This window comes from Chrysochloris asiatica, unplaced genomic scaffold (genome assembly GCF_000296735.1).
Source record: "Chrysochloris asiatica unplaced genomic scaffold, ChrAsi1.0 scaffold00094, whole genome shotgun sequence".
NCBI lineage: Eukaryota > Metazoa > Chordata > Mammalia > Afrosoricida > Chrysochloridae > Chrysochloris > Chrysochloris asiatica.
In genome coordinates this window covers 3,517,360-3,537,363 of record NW_006408612.1, presented here as the reverse complement: position 1 = coordinate 3,537,363, position 20,004 = coordinate 3,517,360, and the positions used below count along the sequence as shown (strand labels likewise).

The 20,004-nt window shown below is 40.6% G+C and overlaps 1 protein-coding gene across 4 annotated transcripts in view; it reads right to left on the bottom strand.

Moving 5' to 3' along the window:
• Positions 1 to 4,379: 4,379 nt before the first annotated feature.
• Positions 4,380 to 20,004, bottom strand: part of RAPGEF4 (Rap guanine nucleotide exchange factor (GEF) 4) — a 411,578-nt gene continuing 395,953 nt past the window's right edge. For 2 of the 4 annotated variants that reach the window (XM_006866645.1, XM_006866646.1), the window contains 2 exons: positions 9,643 to 9,697; positions 4,490 to 5,761 (listed from right to left, as the gene is read on the bottom strand). In XM_006866645.1, the coding sequence (XP_006866707.1) occupies positions 5,634 to 5,761; positions 9,643 to 9,697 (183 nt within the window). In that variant the 3' untranslated portion in view covers positions 4,490 to 5,633. Of the gene's footprint in view, positions 5,762 to 9,642; positions 9,698 to 20,004 lie in introns of all 4 variants that reach the window. The other 2 variants (XM_006866644.1, XM_006866643.1) reach the window with 2 other exon arrangements.

Sequence of the window (20,004 nt, the reverse complement as noted above, 5' to 3'; positions counted from 1 at the left end):
CTGGTCCCTCCCGACAATATGTTTAAAGTATGAGAGATGAAGTTTGGCCATCCGGGCCTCCAAGGAGCACTCTGGCTGCACTTCGTCCAACACAGATCTGTTGGTTCTTTTGGCAGCCCATGGCACTTTCAATATTCTCCTCCAACACCATAACTCAAAAGCATCAATTCTTCTCCGGTTTGCCTTGTTCATTGTCCAGCTTTCGCATGCATATGAGGTTATTGAAAATACCATGGCTTGGGTCAGGTGCACCTTAGTCCTCAAGCTGACATCTTTGCTCTTCAACACTTTAAAAAGGTCTTGTGCAGCAGATTTGCCTAATGCAATACGTCATCTGAGCTCTTGACTGCTGCTTCCATGAGTGTTTATAGTTGATCCAAGTAGAATGAAGTCCTTGATAACTTCAATCTTTTCTCCATTGATAAGAATGTTGTTTATTGGTCCAGTGGTGAGGATTTTTGTTTTCTTGACATTGAGATGTAATCCATAATGAAGGCTGTGCTCTTTGATCTTCATCAGTAAATATTTTAAGTCCTCATCACTTTCAGCAAGCAAGGTTGTATCATCTGCATATCGCAGGTTGTTAATGAGTCTTCCTCCAATACTGATGCCACATATATGTGTGTGTTTTACATGTGTATATATATATATATATATAAAGACCAGGTTTACTGATCAGAAAGAGACTGGAGGAACCTGAGACTATGACCCTTGACCACCCTTCAGATCTGAAACCACTGATAGTTTCAAACTGCTGACTTGAGACTGATTTAAAGGTAGGATATACAAAAATAAAGCAATCTTAGCACCAAAAACTATTAAATTCTTGACCTAGGATCTGGGCACACAAATTCTGAGACCTGTGCCAGCTCCATGATTGGTTGATTTTCAGAAACAGTTAGCCAGGTCTTTCTTCCTAGTCTGCCTTAGTGTGGAAGCTCTGCTGAAATGTGTTCAGCATCATAGCAACATATAAACCTTTACTGACAGATGGATGTTAATTGCAGATGAGGTGCAATGATTTGAAAGGGAACCTGGGTCTCCTTCAGGGGAAGCAATAATTCTACTGCAGAACCACCAATGGCTCAGGGTCAAAAAGAAAACTTCTGAAAAGACGCACAAGTCTTTGCATTCTCTAAGCCCTTCTCAGCTCTCCAACACATCATGCACCACTCCGGCCTGTGTGCTCTCTGCTTCATCATACAGTGAGCTTTCTGCTGTTCAGACTGCCAATGTTTTCTTCCTACTTAGAACATACTGTCCTCCTCTCTCTGCTTAGCTAGTGCTTACATCCTGCAGTGCTCAGACCAACTGTCCCTCCCACAGGGAACATTCTCTCTCCTTGGAGTAGGGCAACTCTTCTCATCATACACTCTCCTAACACCATACCCTTCATTTGGAGCACTTACATGTTTGTTTGTGGTAGTTGAATTAATCTTCTGTCTCTTCTGATAGATGATAATTTCTAGGAGAACAAGAGACCAGTCTAGATTTTCTTACCACTGAATCCTGAACTCATAGAGTGCCTGGCACGTAGTAAGTACCTTGATCATTATTTATTGATTAATGATTGGATGGAGAGATAAGTTGTTGTTAAATGTAACAATGCCTAATTAAGTAACTATTTCTTCTCTGGTTTATAACTCAGGGATGCTGCGTCCTGCCCACTTAATATATGCTCTTCTCCCCTGTAAGACAAATAGAGAAAATTAAGACTACTCAGAGGCAAGAGCTGTGATCCATTTTAGATTGATGGCTGAAGGAAAACTATTCAATGTTGGGGCTCAGTTTACCACACTGCATATTCTATGCTTTTTTTTTTTTTTTAATAAGCACAGATTTGCAACTAGAATGACACTTCTTTTAATTTGCTCACACTGTTAGTCATTGGTCTGCATTCGTATCTTAAAAGGAAATGCTACTGAATTCAGGAGAAGTCTATTTAACCTGCATGGTATTCAGAAATTGCTGGAATAGCTTAGCTCCTGTACATTGTACCAGTGACCTTGCTAAGCAGGTAAGTTAACCACTTAAATGTATAATTTTCTACAGGCACTTTTGATAAAAAAACATTCTTTCTTCTCTTTCACGTCTTCCAGCAAACCTCATTATCCTTCTTGTGACCCTGTAGGCATCTAATTTTCTTTTGGCTTGTTTGCAAGTTTTAAAATATTAGCTGCATCTCTCCTGCCTGTGGAAGGATTGTGCACCAACTATATATTTTTAGAGTGTGAATTTTTTTTGCTTCACCATTGCTACCTTGAATAAGGGAGTTGAATGCATTATCCAAGGGTCAGACATAATTAAAATATTTTATCTTTATTAACTACTGTAATAGTTACTCTCATTGGAAAGACCAAAAGGAATACACACAAAAGAATATTTACTGATTCTGTATAATGTTGAAATGAAATGAAAATAAGGTCAGAATGTCACTCAACATGGAGTTAAGGAACAGACGGTATCTGCTATAAAGTATATAGGACAACAGGAGTAAACAAATGATTATTTAGATACAGCAAGGATAACTAAGGAGTGGACTCTGAGCCTCAGTGCTTTTCTTTTAAAATTATCTAGAAAAGGAAATATACACACACACACACATATATATATATGCATATGCATATATATATATGTGTGTGTGTGTATATTTATATGCATATATATATATGTGTGTGTGTGTTGTTGTTGTTATGTGCCGTGGAGTCGGTTCCGACTCATAGCAACCCTATACAGGGTTTCCGAGGCTGTAAATCTTTACGGAAGCAGAAAGCCTCATCTTTCTCTCGTGGAACAGCTGGTAGTTTCGAACTGCTGACTGTGAGGTTCGCAGCCTGATTCGTAACTACTATGCTACCATATATGCATATATATGCTATTATTAAGTGCCGTTGAGTTGTTCTGACCTATAGCAATCCATATAGGGTTTCTGAGAAGCAGCTGGTGAGTTTGAACTGCCAACCTCGCAGTTCAGACAACTTTGCAGTCTGATGCATTAACCAAAAGTGCCATACCAAGACATATATATATATATATATATATATATATATATATATACACAACAATAATGTTGAGAACTTTGCAGTTGATATTGAAGTCCATGAAATAATGACATGTTGAATAATAATGACTTCACATAAATTTATCTGAAAGTCCAGGCATTGTGCTTGACTCTGGGTGGGAAGCATGAAACTGAATAGAACACCATTTCTGCTCCTGAAGACCTTGAAATCCAATGTGAACGAACACAACAACGTTCTGCAAGGTGAGTTTGAATTGTGGGGTGTTACAGGGATTGCTTCTTAGAGCCCTTAAATAGATTAATGAACACAACTCATTTGCAGGAGCCCTGGTGGCGCTAACTACAGGTTGGCAGTTCGAACCCATCAGCCGCTCTGAGGGAGAAAGATGACTTTCTTCTCTCATAAAGATTTACAGCCTCAGAAACCCCCTACAGGGTTGTAATGAATGTCAGAATAAAGTCCAAGGCAGTGGGTGGTGGATGGGGGTGTCATTTGAATGGAGTATAGTCTATAATATTCCCTAAATCTATTTGAATAGAACACTGTGGTTTGTATTTCTTGCATGGCAGTTGTGTTGTTTTACAAAAACAGCTTGTGAACTTGGGAGATAAGCCTGGATCATGCTCTGGAAAAATGCTTACTTGTTACGAAGCAGAGGCATGTCTGGAATTTAAAGAATTTTGGAGATTTCTTCAAATATTTACTAAGTTCTTTAATCAGTATCCACTAAGAAATGGTATGAGGTTCTTGAGCAGGCAATTCAAAATACATGTACACGGTTCCTTTCATGGCAGCATTTTTCATAATAGCCCCAAAGTGGAAACAACCCAAATCTCCACCAACAGATGGAGCCCTGGTATGGTGCTTTAGGGTAAGCACTGGACCCAAAGGTCAGTTCGAACTGCTAGGTTCGTAATTCAAACTCACCAGTTGCTCCTTGGAAACCCTATACAGAGTCGCTATGAGTCTGAACAGACTGACTCAATGGCACTTAACAACAACAATGAACGGATAAACAAAATGTTGTGTAGCCACACAATGGGTGTCATTCAACTATACAAAGGAATGATGTGCTGTGGGTGCTTCATGGGTAACCTTGAATCCATTATGCTAAGTGAACCAAGCCATCCACAAAAGGCCACATATTGTATGACTAAATTTACATGAAGTCTAGAAGATGTGCGTGTATACAGACAGAAAGTAGATTAGTAGTTGTCAGGGGCTGGGGAGGGGGAACTGTATATGGAGTTTCTTCCAGTGGCCATGAAAATGTCCTGAAATTAGATAGTGGCAATGGTTGCAAAACCCTGTGAATATACTAAAACCACTGAATTATGTACTCTAATAAAACGGCAGATTTTATGGTATGTGAATTTTATTTCAGTTTTTAAGAAACCCACTACCTCACCATACCAAATGGTCATCCTCCCGATTCTACAGAAACTGAGACCACCACCACCATTTCCTGTCAACAATTATATTTAATGAAGATACGAGATGTTATTTACAGAAGGTTTACATACATAAAAGCCCTATGCATTTAATGTAGCCTAATTATGAAAACAGGAAAAAATGTACTCCAAAATTACATACTAAATAAAATAAATAAAAAGTAATGAATGATTTGGCACAATTATCTATTATATAGCAAATAAATAACTCTATATATCACTGATTGAATGAACTATTTACAGTCTATTTGAAAGTGCAAAACAATTGCCGAAAATTAAGGTATTTATAAGAACATTTAAGTCCTGAAAATATTGTTTTTCATCAGTAACAATAATTTGTAGCCAATAGCAAAGACTTTTTAATACCCAGAAAATATTTTGATTTTGAAGAAAAAAAAATTTGTGCTCTTCTGAAATGTTGTTTTCCGTCTTTATGCTGGCAGTTCTAAGAAACTTGGAGTTTCTTATTGGAATTCTACTGTATGTAATCCTGATTTTTAAATTTTAAAAAGGTACATTGTAAACATAAATAATACTCTATTTATCATTCAGAAATGACAGACCAGTCCTCCTCAAGTTACATAAATAGACATAATGTCATATAAGCAATGTGGTCAGATTCTATTTCTTTAGAGGTAAGTGTATGAAGATGGAAGAATATAACCTATAATTTGGATCTATACGAATTCCTTGACACCTTTGAAAAGTCCCACACTACAAATCTTGAATCAGAAATGATGAAACTGTATCATCACACGGATGTAGCAAAGTGATTCCATTCGTAGCGCATCTTACCCTGAAACACTGAGAACAAAAATGTCAGAGGTTGGCTCTTCAATTGACAACGGCATTCCCACCAAACTCTTCACGTGGGCCTTACTTTTTATGTTTCAGCAAAGAAGATGGCACAACTAGAAATGAAACAGGGTGACTAGAGAGTGGGGATTCCTAAGCTAGGTGTACAAGCTTTATGCAAGTCCAATAAATCCTTCTCTTGTCATGTAGCTGGTAAGCGGAATGCAGCCCTGAGATGTCTCAGGGTGTGTTTTTGCTTGTTTTGTAGAATTCTCTAGCGACAACACAGCCAGTAGTGGCATAAATGGCATTTTTAACAGATTGTGGGCTGGAGACAAACCATTGTTCTGGACACTTTAAATGTCTATGGCCGACGAGGCTCCACTCTGTGTGACATCTGTGACAGAGTTCTCTGGTTGTCAATCACATTTAATTGCCGTACATAACTCCGGACATCCTGATGGTTCTTATTAGCTTGAGCGGCATCAGGATCTATTGAAAGAGGAAAAGAGCAGACTTGGCATTGCATAATATGTGCACTTAAACTACTGCTTTATTTTCTCCAACAATTTATTACATTTATCCTAGACTCCTGGGTTCCATCAAGACTTCAACAAACCGCATTCATTGCAATGTCTCACTTGGGTTATTACATCTCCCCATTATCCATCTCACTCCACTTCCAGTTTCCTTTTCTTCCCTGGCATTGTCTCTTTTGACCATTTTCCTTTGCATTTCAAGTCATAAAAAATGACATAAAGCAAAACAAAACAAAAGGCACCAACCTGATCTTGCCTGGTTATAGATTAAAAGAGCTTCCTGTTACCAACCCACCTCTTTGCCTCACAAAGCATGCTTTCTTGATCCAGATGAAGACTAATGGGGAAAGGCACAGCTTTCATTTGCTCCGGAAGTAAACACTTAACACCTGGGCCAAATTGAAGCAAGCTAGGGAGCTTGTGAATCATTCATTTGCACACCATCTACAGTAGTAAGTACTGCTGCCTTCCAATGCAGCTTGTCAGTTCAAGTCAGGCCTGACTGGGCTCATGCACCAAAGCGGATCCCTGACCATAAAGGAAATGCAACTTTGATGTTCTTAGAGAGTGTCCACACACTGAAACAAAACCCTCACTAGCTTTGTTAGGACTGCATTGATAACGTCTGCTACACCGTTACCACCCTGATGCTACTTGTTCTGAAAGCCTAGTGGTTGTTCTGTTTCTGGTTCACACCCCAAGCCAGTGAGCAGCGGGAGCACAATTGTTCTAGTTAGGTGCCATCTCGGTAGTCCAATCTGTGGTCACTCTATGCACATGTATTAATCCCATAATTGGTTAGGGGCTAGATCTCCAGGCCTCTTTTTTCTAGTCTGCCTTAGTCTGGAAGCTCCTGTTCTGAAATCTGTGTAGCATTATAGCAATTCGTAACTCTACACTGACCGATGGGTGCTGGCTGCTCATAAGGCGGTGGAACTCTACCGTAGAGCTAGCAATAACCCCAACGCTCTCAGAGTCTAACTGATGTCCTAAAACCAGGCTTGAAAGAACAATCAAGCGCAAACAGCCTGCCGGCCTGAGGAGGGCCACATTTGACAGTGGTGAACTGGAAACAGGTTCCTTGGAGAGTGACTACTCAGGTGCTTTCAGTTGCTGTCACAGGGAAATGTGTGCCCAGAGCTGCCAGATTTTCCTGTTTTTCTAAAGAACTTGGAAATCTGGGTTTCTTTCCCATGAATTCTCCCAATTTTTTATTTACTCGAATTTCTTATTGTGATTTGAGTGAAGGTTTACAGAGCAGATCAGTTTTCCACTCAACAACTGACACATAGTTTGTTTCATCTCATTGATTGCAATCCCCACAATATAACATCACTCATCTCACTTCCTCCCTGAGCTTCCTGTTTCCATTCCTCCTTCTTTCCAAACCCTTCTGAACTTTGTGTGTAAACACTGCCCTTTTGATCTCAAATTGTTGACTATTCCAATGTGTGCGTGTACCTCCCTAGGGTTACAGTTTACCTTATAGAACTATTGTTTGGTTGGAAACTGAGCCACAGAGATGAGTTCAGTGCCACATCTGTAGGGTGACTGAGGACTATGGTCTCTATCTGACCAGGAAGTCTGGTCTTTTTTCATGATTCTGAGTTTTGTTCCACAGAATTCTCCCAATTTTTAAATGGTGACACTATTTCAAAGTAAAAAGAGGGAAGAAAGCTCTAATGCTTAAAACAAAACAAAACCAGAAGAAGAAGATGAACTCATTGATGTAGAGTCTCTTCTACCCCACAAAACCTGCCCTGGACCTTTGAGCACCTCTGCCCCATAGATCCCGAGTTTGGGACATCTGGTTTAAAGTGACCAAACTAGGCCACACTCCTGATCAGTCTGCGCTCTGCCCACCTTTCTACAGTCTGTTTGCTCCTCTTAGATCCACAACCCTCTCCCAAAGATGATTCGAATGCCATCTGCATAGGGTGAAGGGGAGGGTGGCAGGTCTGAACACAGAAAAGCAGGAGGAAGATACAAAGGCCCCTACTTGCTGAGAGAAAAAAACTCATCAGTATAATTATCACATATAAATAATTCCACACTAAAGAACACATTGTGTTTAATTTGCCCGCTTCTCACTGGCAGTGTACTCCACATGTACAATATACTGTAATTACATTGTACACAGTCTCACAATGTTTATGAATCTATTCCTATAGCTTTATCTATAGATTGTTGACTTCAGAGCTCAGCAGCTGTTGTTTACCCGCAGTTACTGATAACTTCAACAAATGCAGTGAAGACTTTTAAAAGATTTCTTTTTCAATTCTCTAGAAGATGTAGGAGAATTAGGATTTACTTTCAAAGAGGGTTTTATAGAACAAGGGATACTTTATTGTGATGCTTTGTTGGCTTCACAGAATTCATTGCGAACCTTCTAAAAGGTATGGGTCCTCTCAGGCACATGTAATGTTGCATATTATTTTAGATGTTCCCTAGAACAAAGGTTCTACCCACAAAGGTTCATGCATTCTAGATTTAAACCCCTGTTGTAGACAGCTATCATTGATATTTTCTTGGATAACTTCCTTAAGATCATGCCTTCATATATGAGAAGAAATCTAGCTAGAAGACATTAATGTGAGGTGCTGTTGAGTCGTTTCCAACTCACAGTGTCCCTGTATAGGGTTTCTGAGGAGCAGCTGGTGAGTTTGAACCACCGACCTCGTGGTTCAAACTGACCTTATGGTCCAATGCTTATCCTACCGCATTACACTTCATACAGAAAACATATGAGACTCTAATTCTATCAGAATAGAAAGGGTTAATGAGATGCAAGAGAATTCTCATTTTGGAAGTAAGAGTAGGCACAATGATTTGAATCAATGCTTTCAAGTTCTACTTCCTCCCCAAATCAAGATGATTTTTCCTACTTTCTCTTGTACATTAAAAATGAGTGGTTAGTCGTTCTGATATTTTAGACTAGCAAACCCTGGCTTTGGGCCAGTCCTATGCCAGGAAGAGCAAACACAGCTCTGTCTAATTAAATGAGAACTTAGTATCAACACTGGGTTTATAGGAAAGGATAGTACTGGTAGCTTCCCAGACATGTTTGTGTCAAATTATCATGTTGAATTAATTAACCAAATTTCTTCAAGTGAGTCATGCAGTTAACAAAAAACTTTGTAAGGTTCACCTCCTCACTCCTACCCAAAGCTCATGGGAGACACCAGGGTTGGTCTAACACAAGATGGGGTGTGACGATCAGCTTAACTGACAAAAGGTTAAATGGTTATTTATCATGAATAATCTTTTTATACTGAAGCATTTTGTCAAATTAGTTACTGTAATTAATTTTGGGGATGAAAAAAGAGCACCTTTTAAATTCACTGGGGAATACTCAGTAGTATGAATTCCTCCTATTGGATGTGTTACAAAGGTGCTAGGAACATTAGCACATTCTCTCAACACTCGGAGAGACAATAAATATGATCTTTATAAACGACAGGGCTGAGTCAGCAGAGGTTGATGTGAGTTTCTCAATATCAAGCAATGAGTCATAGAGAGAGCTGGTTTGTGGCAGGATTTGCTGGCAATCATATTGCGTTGTCTTTACCTACACTGAAAGGAACAAATTAATTCCCTTAAATCCATTCCCAAATAATACTTCTAGGTTTCATTTCTAGTTTTACAAAAATGGACATATTCTCTAGCTTCACAACAACAGCAACAAAATCCTTGCATCAAACATGCCTAGCCTGTGGAATTCATGGTCCAAAATGGCTTGGACAACCGTCAGGTTTTCTCTAGAGTAGTAGAGTTTCTCTTTAAAAAGGGCTTAATCACCAAGCTCTATTACAGCATGCGGCACGGTGAACTTACTGAAGGGTTGGCTTCTGCAGTATCTCACTGTTCTCGCAGTATTTGCAATCATGCGCTATAAAAAGAAAGAAAACAGAAAGACAGGAATGCAAATAAGTTTAACATATAATTCAAAAAGAAAACAGACTATTATTTATTTCAGCAATACTTGCTACCATGAAACAACAGCATGTTCTGAGATGCTGACATCTGAAGTCATCTGGGTGATGCAGAGAGAAGCTATTGAACTAAGTTAAAGAGACACCCACACTCACAAATCCAAGACATTTTTAAGGTAGGCAACAGTAACGGCATAACGCAAGTCTAATGGTTTGCTTGTTCTTCAGGGTGTAGAAAGCAGGATATCATTCTGACACCAGAACTTCCTACTCTGGACTGGTTCTGATCATCCTTTCTTTTTCTAAAAAACTTCTTGTGAACTGAATGAAGGTTTATAGCGCAGATCATCAGATTTACATTCAACACATCCTATACTTTGCTTCATCACAATGACTGCAATCCCCTCCATGGAACAACAGGTATCTCATGTCCTCCTTGTGATTCTTGTTTCCATTTCATCTTCTTTCCCAACTCTCCAGAATTTTGTCCTTTGGTAAATGCTGCCTCCTGATCCTGAAGAGCTGACCACTTTAGGGTGAGCATTCCGCTTGGCTGGAAACTGAACCATGATGGTGAGCTTAGTTCCAAATCTGAAAGATGACTATGGGCCATTGTCTCGAGTTCCTACAGTCTCTTTCGGACCAGTAAACCTCATCTTTCTTTAAATTTTTTTTTGTTTTGTTCCACATTTTCTCCCACTCGATCCAGAACCTTCTAATTTGTCCATCAACCTTTCTTGATCTCACCATGAATTTGTAGAATTAGTCACTGTCACTGTCTTAGATGGAGAATTTTGCCAAGTTCCTCAAGGTAAGTAGTCAGGACTCAATAGTGAGACCATAAACTAAATTGAACAGCTATAATTAAAATATTTTACCTAAACAGTTTTACTCTACACTGTGGATTACTAAATTTTCTAATCTTCCAGCAAGTGTGTGTGTTTTAATGTTAATCCGAATTTTCTTCCTTCTTTTTTCCCCTCTCACCCTCCCTTCCTCTTTCCCTTTCTTTTCTCATCCCTTCCTCTCTTTTTTTTCCAATTATGGCAGTAATACATAAACATTTCAGAAAACAGAAAATATTACAAATAAAGTAAAACTTAATTTAAATATGACTTCACAGGATAACCACATTAATATTTTGGCACATTTGCTTCTAATCTCTTAAAAATAAATATATATAACATATTTTTAAAAATTTGAAGTCATATTGTGCATATCTATTTTTGAGTAAAAAATTTTTAAACATTTCACTGTTACTATTTCCCAAGCCAATTATTATTTTTTTGTTTAAAAATGTTGCTGTTTAAAAATGAAGCGTTGGTTCCGACTCATAGCGATCTTGTATAGGGCTTCCAAGGAGCAGCTGGTGAGTTTGAACCGCCAATCTTGCAGTTCGAACCAACCTTGTGGTCCAGTGCTTAGTCTACAGTGCCACACCAGGACTCCGGTTTTAAAATAAATATTAAATCATACTTGTATGGGTAAATCATAACTTATTTAACCTTTGTTATTTTTGTCATATATTTTGTTAATTCTGTGCTACAGTGTGGGTGCAATAAAGACTGAAAAAGAATTGATGCTATTCTAAGCTTGTTGCTAAGTCCTGTCATGTTGTTTCTGACTCACAGCGACCCTGTATAGGGTTTCCGAGGAGCAGTTGGTGAATTTGAACCATCAACCTTTTGGTTCAAACCAATCTTACGGTAGAGTGCTAGAGAACAAAAGAAACAAGATAAAAATGGACAGAAATGGAAACGCGGGACTATTGATGAGAACTCGCACCATACTTAGGATATGCACTTTTTGCAATTTTTGCCCACGGTATTCTCACATCAGCTGGGACCCCATATCCCTGTGCGTTGTTTTAGTAAACCTCTGCTGCCCAGACTCAAAGGGGCTGGTGGCACAATAGTTAAGCACTCAGTTGCTAGTCAAAAGATCAGTGAGTGGTTCAACCCACCAGTTGCTCCTGAAGAGACAGTTAGTTATAGCAGACTGCGTCTGTAAAGATCACAGCATTGGAAACCCTACAAGACAGTTTTCTTCTGTCCTCAGGGTTGCTAAGAGTTGGGATTGACATGTGTCTGCTTTAGATAATTTCGCAGATACAAAGAGGCAATTGGAAAAGTTTGAACTTCACTTTCATAAAGGCTCTTGAAACCAGCATGTCTGTTGTTCAGCATGAGAAATCTATTACAAACACCTCCAAGAAAATGTAACATACAATGTATAATTAGCCTCTGATATATGGAGCCCTGAAATAAACAGTAACTATGATAATTTTCCTGCTAATTTACTTTAAGTTGTTTTGTGGGTTTTTTTTACTTCTCTAAAGGCTTTGCATCTGAAGGGCACAAGTATATTCCATGGAGAATTATTGTAATTCTTCAGATATTGAATGGAGTGTAATTACTGAAAACCCTGGGAAATGCTGCCAAGATGCCCCTCTGAAGAATAATAAAACAATTAACAGGGGTCAAAACCTCTTCCTATACCATTTTGTAGGGAGTAATTGTTCTGCTTTTTAGTTTTGAAAGCTAAAACATTTCATCCTGACTTTGGTTTTAGACTACTCTTTACAGCTATACTCTAAAGGCGTCATAGTTTTTAGCTCATTATGTAGTTTAAAATGTGAGAACAATTGCTTAAATCAGTAATTTTCAGCCCTGGAGTTCATTCTACCTTTCTAAATCTTTGATTAATTTTAACAATGGTTTTAATTTAGAGGTATCCTTTTTTAATTGTACTCAAAGATAACTTTGTTATAACTTCAGAATCCAAATCTGGCTTTGCAGTGAGGTCCATTCTTTGCTTTTGTGAGGTCTGCGTGATGTTGCAATGGCATCAACCCTCAGGAATGATGTATGAATGCCTTAGGCATTTCTGATCAATGCATGGTTACAGGATGCTTTCAGAATGCCAAAGAAGGGTCAAATGATATTTGAATCCCAACCACTTCTGAACCTACTGACACATGCAAATACTTAATATGCTACCAACAACTGTTTTCAACCACAAGGCACTTTCCTAGGATGCTGCAAGAGACTTCAGAAGTGACTGTATTTTTTGTATGTATATATCATGTGCGCATGCATATAACAAGCATAGACTTCACTGGAAACTAACCTATTTAGGGGCTGCAAGGTTGGCAAAACAACTCCTATAAAGAACATGTTATTTCTGGAAAGATGCCTCCTTCAACTATCTCCAGGGTATATAATGACTTCTATAGCCTGCTCATCAACAGTGGTTTCCCACTATCTGAATTCTTCCTTCAAAGAGGAATTCATTACCTCCAGTGCAGCTCTTGACATTTTTGGACGGTTTTGATTATGAAAAGTTCCTTTGTCATTTTGAGTCACAGTTTTTTCCCTTTGTTTTGCACTCACTGATGCTCCTTCTGGACTCTGGAATCACCACGAACATGCTTACTTCCTTTATAACACGATTCTATTGCTAAGTGTCATGAGTGGGTTCAGGCTCAGACAGCATCTGAGGAGCAGCTGGTGGGTTTGAACCACTGACCTTGTGGTTAGCGGTCCAGTGCTCAGGGCAGTTTTCTAAATATTTGAAGGGAAGTATTATGAAAATTTTCCCACCCTGAAGGTTTTTTTGGTTCAGGCTATATAGTCTCAATTTCCTTAACAGTTCTTCATATGACAGTTTCAAGTTTCTTCTGGACAGTCTCCAGTGCTGTACCCTAGACTACAATGGTGGAGTCCTGGTGTGGCACTGTGGGTTAATGTGCTGGACTGGAAAGTCAGTTTGCACCACAAGGTCGGTGGTTCAAGCTCACCAGCCACTCCTTGGAAACCCTAACAGGGTGGCTATGGTTTGGAATCCACCTGACTGCGGTTAACAGCAACAACAATATACATTTAACTTTGTTTTCTTTTTTTTTTTTAAATCACACTGCTGACATCTGTTGAGCTAAGGAGGCGTCCCTGGATGGTACAAACAATTGAACACTTGGTTGCTAACTGAAAGGTCGATGGTTTTAGTCTACCCAGAGGTGCCAGAAGAAAGATCTGGTGATCTACTTCTGAAAGAATCTTCCATTGAAAACTGTATGGAAAATACTTCTATTCTGACACGCATGGGACTACCATGAGTTGGAATTGAGATGACTGTAAATGGCTAATAGTAGTTTATTGAGTTGCGCTTTGGATACGGCTTCCCAGCTCTGTGAATATGCAGTTGATTCCTTGGACCAAGGTGGAGAATTTTCTGGTTATCTCCATGAGAATCCATCTAGTTAGTCTTTCTTCAGCCTCACATCCAAAATAGTTGGCAGGCAGCTGTTTGTTCATTGTTGTTATTCTGTTAAGGTTGGTAGAAATTAAGGTTAAAGAGACGCAAGCTTCATTATCCAACTGCCACGTCAGGCATGATGCCAAAAAACTACACCCTAGGCTTTGTGGTCCTGCCAGAGCAGGTTGACCTGCCTGGAGCAGGCTGGGCAGCTTTCCTACCCTGCCATGTTAGTGGCAAACACCTGAATACCCCATTGCAGAGCTTCTCTTCTTTGGACCCATCTTAGCACACCTGGGAGTTGTGGTTGGCTCTCAGCTACTAGCTGAAGGGTTGGAGTTTGGAATCCATTCAGAGGTTCATCTGGAGATCTGCTTATGAAAGGTCACAGTTTTGATAACCCTGTGGAGCAGTTCTACTTGCGTTGTAATGAGTCAGCAACAACTTGACAGCAGCTAGCAACAACAACAAATCAGAGGCATATGACCTAGTCCCATTAGTTACTGGCTGTGATTCTTAATTCTTGAGGGAATTATAGGGGGTCATGTTCCTTCAGAAGGCACTTCAAATCATTGTAGGTGGGCATTTTGAACCCCCCACACCACACCTTAACCGATCTCCCACCCTGTTGATGAGAATTGCTGCCCTGGAATCTGTTCATCCAACTGTTCTCTAAGATCCCAACCAAGAAAGCAGCCCACAGTTAGAAAAGCCAGGATTCCCTTTGGGATTCGACACAACAGTCATTTTCCCTTGAACTTATTCTAACTATCAGTCTTTAGAGCTTGCATACCAAAATCAGCATGGTCAGGTGCTTCCTGACCTACAGCGCTTGGAGAAATGACTCCAAGTAAAAGCTGATGAGTTCCTTTCAGAACATGAGCTCACCAGCGGGATTCAGAAAGGACCAAGGCTGCGATGAGTGAAGGACTCAGTGTGATAGATACCCTCATGTGTTATTTCTCTTGAGTCCTGAAAACAGAGTCCCTCAAAGCCTGTTTACTACTTCTGAAAAATCAGCCACTGAATACTCCATGGAGCACAGTTCTACTTTGAAATGTACAGCGTCGTCCTGACTTTAAGTCGCCTCAAAGGCAACTGGTTTATTGCTGAGATTCTGAAGCAGGGGTCCTTCCTGGGGCCTGGTTGTAGAGTGATCACTACAAAGAAGATGTCCAGAGGAAAGAGAAGCTGGCCATCTGGGCTCCAGCCCATCACATGGGAGAGGCCCTGAGGCTACTGTCCCTCAAGCTCCGATGCAGGTAATGCCTGTTGGGTCCAGCGAGGTGTCAAAGGTACCTTGTTCTCAGATGGCCCCATGAGGCTTGGACCTTTCTTTGCCTTCCCATTTTCTGCTCCCCCTCCAGATGGACTGTCCAAGTCAGACCTTCACTCCTGTCCAGACTACTGGACCTCTCCAGTTGTCTTCATGTTTTCTTACCACCTGGCTGGTCCCCAGTCCTTGCTCTTCCATCACTAAAGATGAACAGTCTTTTATGTCTTATTTCTCAAGTTCAGACCAGCCCTGCAGGCAACCCCGCCTTGAGCTGTGATAATGTCCTTGGTCTCCCACTCAACAAAGAACTGCCCCAATGGACCCCCTCCTTGTGGGTTAGTCTGATTCTCTGTTTGGATATGGCTGCTCCCTGTTTTCAGACCTCCTTCAAGAAATGTGTAATCATAGTATATCACACATGAAAGTGTGGTTTTATTTTCCACTGAAAATACTTATCTTTAAAAAAAAAAATTAAATGTCAGTCAAACATTTTATTGAACAAAGGGTTGCTAGAAACACAAAGCCTGTCATTGGACATACATCTAATTTGTTTTTTATGATATCTGTTTTGTTACTATTGTGAACTTGTTTTTATATATATTTGCTGACTTTAATATTTAATGTAATTTAATATCTCCTAAAGGCCAGGACTGCTTTGGGGATTTGTGAATATTCCTTAGTAAGACCCTTCTGCTTGGACACCCCACACATGGTATGTTGCTTTGAGGCCTATCTTTCAGCTGGTCTGCATTTAACCTGGCCCATAATTTCTGGATAAAGAAGTAAGTTTTCTAAGTATACTTGTGGGTTTCCTTGGTGTTGAAGAGGTTTGGGAATTGAGTGGATTTAAGCATCTAGATTTTTCCTTGGAGTTTCTTCTCATCGCTGGAGATGACAAACCTAGTTCTCTCCCTATGACTCCTGAGATGATATTATTTGTTGCGGACCGTGTAAGACTGGTCAGAGGTTCGAGGCCCTATAGGCCCGAGTGTAACAAATGAGGCCACTGGCAGTTAATGGCAAATTGTTTTTCATCTTAATATTGTTACATGTATTAATTTAATACACGGAGCTCTTGGTAATCCACAGATAAATGTGATATTTTCCTAAGGCTAAGACTAAAGGTTGCAAGGTCAAGCCTTTCTCCAAAAGGATTAACTAAAAATATCTTAGCTACTTCTCGGTTCTTTGTTCTATAGACAAAGAACCCATCCTCACTAATCCTTTTCCAGGTGCAGCCCATTCACTTGGGCTGCTCGAGTCCTTCTGCAGACCTGGCTCAGGAAGCAGAAGAAGCAGGACTCTGCCCAAGCTTTTGTCCTTATCTCTCACCTTCCCCCACCTGAGCTCAGGGACTATAGATATGTTAATTGCACCTGAGAACCCAAGTTGCTGGCCTGGGATTCGAACCAGCGAAGTACAATGTAAAGTTACCTGAATGTCTGGAAAAGTACTGATGTTAGTTGTACCTTGCCTAAGTCCCTTCCAGCTTGGTGTGAAGCTTCTCCCCTGAATAAAGCAGAGGCCTGGGCCTCCCCAGGTGTGCATTACGGGTTGGAAGGCATGGAGTAACGATTGCGGTGCATTACGGGTTGGAAGGCATGCATTAAAGATTGCAGGGCAGTGAGTTGCTGCCTGCAGAGGCCATGATGCCTGTAGTCCCAAGCCTGCCCACCAGTGATGTATCCATCCTGGCTTTGGGGTGCCTCATTGTCTCCCTTCTTCTGTTTGTCTGTGTATTCTTTCGCTATCCCTATCACCGCTGGATCTCCCCTCCTCGTGAACCAAACACTCGTGAACCGAACTCCTATGTCGAGGCAGGTCCCCGACTATTATTGGTGATGTAAATATTATTGTTACTAACCATCTAATAGCATTATTGTGGCGGTGGTGGTTGTGTGTCGTGGAGTTGATTCCAACCCTGTGTAGGGTTTCCAAGCCTGTAAATCTATACGGAAGCAGAAAGCTGGTAGTTTCGAACTGTTGACCTTGTGGTTAGCAGCTCACCTCATAACCTACTATACTACCAGAGATCCTTAATAACATTGTTGTTGTTATGTGCTGTCAAATTTGTTCCAACTCATAGTGACCCTGTATAGGGCTTCTGAGGAGCAGCTGGTAGATTTGAACTGCTGACCTTGTGGTTCACAGTCTAGTGCTGATCCCACAGTGCCACACCAGGAGTCCAAAAACATTATTAGTGATAGAAAAAAATAAAAGGACTCAAAGCATTTTTCTTCCTTAATGAATTAGCTTCTGTTAAGAATGTCTCCAGACATTTGCCCCATGCTTCTCATTCCAAATAAAATGAGCAGCGAAAAAAATGATAGCCATAAATAAATAACCCTAAATATGGGTATGACTGGAATAGAACCAACCTCCTAATACAGTAGCAACCGTGTCTATCAGCATGCTTTCTGCGGCCTGGGACACTGGCAGACGGCCAGCAAAATATCCTCTAATCCATTCTGAGTAGCCTACCTCCTAAACGGTATCAATATTCACGTATGCCATAGAAAGCTACTAAGGGCTTTATTCAAACATTTTTTTGAATTCTCCTTTATGTTCCCCCCAAATGAAAGAATGTCTGCCTTTTTCCCCCATTTTCTTTTTTGCAGAAGGATCAGACTGCGAGTTCTCTTTTGTTCATACCCACAAATCCTAAAAACCAATATCCAACACATTCTTTAATCCTCACTTCACACCTCAAGGTGTAGAGGTTCCAAATACAAACAGTTAGGGATTGGCACGGTGGTTTGTTATGACTACGCAATGCTGTCACCAGGGAAAGGTGCTTGTGTCCTGGCTACTCTGGTGACTTCTAGCACGGGTGGGTGCGCCCTCCACCCTCGGAACTGTCAGCTCTGCCCACCACTCGGCTTTGCTAATGAATGACTAGGAAGTAGTACTGGTACCATCCTGGGAAGAACTATCATCCTATCTCCAGATACACAGCAACAAAGGCAGCCACTCCTAGGGGCTGCAGGTAGTGGCTGGCGTTTAGTTTGGGGGTAGGGGTGGGCTGGTTAATGGGAAATGATGTTGGCAAGTTGACAAGTGCCAAGTCAGTCACAGTCTGATCTGGAAAGCATAAGCAAATTGTCCTGGAGTTCCTGTTCTTTTTCCAGTAACATCTAACCCAAGGCCAGGAGATGCTAAAAGCACTCTGTCTCCTGGTTTGATGGATCAAATGAAGCAAAGTGTATACAGTTGCTGGAGCAGAGAATGACCAATACTTTTTCAATATCCTTTCTTCTTTCTCTTTCAGAGTAATAAAACCCTCTGCGTTTTTGGTGGGATAATGGATACCCCAAATAAAGGCTACATTTTCTAACCTCCTTTTTGTGTGACTAAGGTTCTGGACAATAACTTATGAACAAAGTGAAATGCACCTTAGAGGTTGTATCCAAAGAGGGAGGAAGCATATGCTCTGGTCTACCTCCTTCTCTCTGTGGCTGGAAGGAACAGGTGGGGGTCTGCCATCTTGGACCCCGTGGGTAGTGAAATGCACGAGAAAAGAACTCTGGATACTTGACAGTTTCCCACAAGAGAGCTTGGGTACCAGCTTGGATTTTCAAATGAGGGGAGAAAACAAACAAGCCCCCAAGCCCTTGTCTTACTTAAACCATTGTTAATTTGTCATTGTTTCATGCTCTTGAATGGATTCCAATCCCCAGTGACCCCATGTAACAGTGCAGAACTGCCCCATAGGGTTTTCTTGGTTGTAATCTTTAGGGAGTCCTGGTGTGGCACTGTAGAATAAACATTGGACTGCTAATGAAAGGTCAATGGTTCGAGCTCACCAGTCACTCTTCAGAAACCCTATATAGAGTTGCTTTGAGTTGGAACCGACTCAACTGCACTTACAACAACAACAACAACACTCTTCAAGGAGGCAGGTCACCTGGCCTTTCTTTTACGGAATGGTTGGGTAGGTTTCAAAGTGTTAACCTTTCAGTCAGCAGTGAAGTGCTTAACCACTGTGCCACCAGGCACCCATATTGTTAACTTGTTATTGTTAAGTGCTACAGAGTCAATTCCAACTCATAGCGACCCCGTACAGGGTTTCCGAGGAGCGGCTGGTGAGCTTGAACTGCTGACCTTGCAGTTCAAACTGACCTTGCAGTCCAGCACATTAACCCACAGTTTCTATTACTGAACCTAAACTGCTACCTTACTAGTCAATTGATTTTAAACAACAGTGGAGTCCATCAGAGAGAAGTGGAGGGGTGAAGGACCTGTGGTCTCACTGCAAGGGTTATACTGGGAGGTTTCTCCTGATGGTCACTGAGTCTGACCTTGACTTGCCCTTTGCAGGTAACAGGGGGGTGACCACTGAGATCTGAAAATGCAGATGTACCGTGTACCGTCCTTTGTCCTCCCTGACAGATGGCTGGCTTTGCATACTTATGCTGCTTGTGTTTGTTTAATTAACTTTAACAACCCAGACTTCTAAAGTCCAGTCATGTCTTTAGAAAACCCTCAGGTCTACACCATGTGTATTTTGGAGTTAGATGGATGGTTTAGCCACACCTTAGTTACTCTGCACTTTTTGCTGAAGTGAGCTGGAAAGATCTCAACCTGTGTGTAAAGCTTTCACTTTATCCAGAAAACACTTTTTGGAATACAAGTTTTGCTTTGAGAAATCAAGGACATCTTGTTTAATTATTTATGTTAATAAGTGAGCAAAGAATTTTTTTTTACTTTGATTTAAAAAATTATTACAGTAACAGA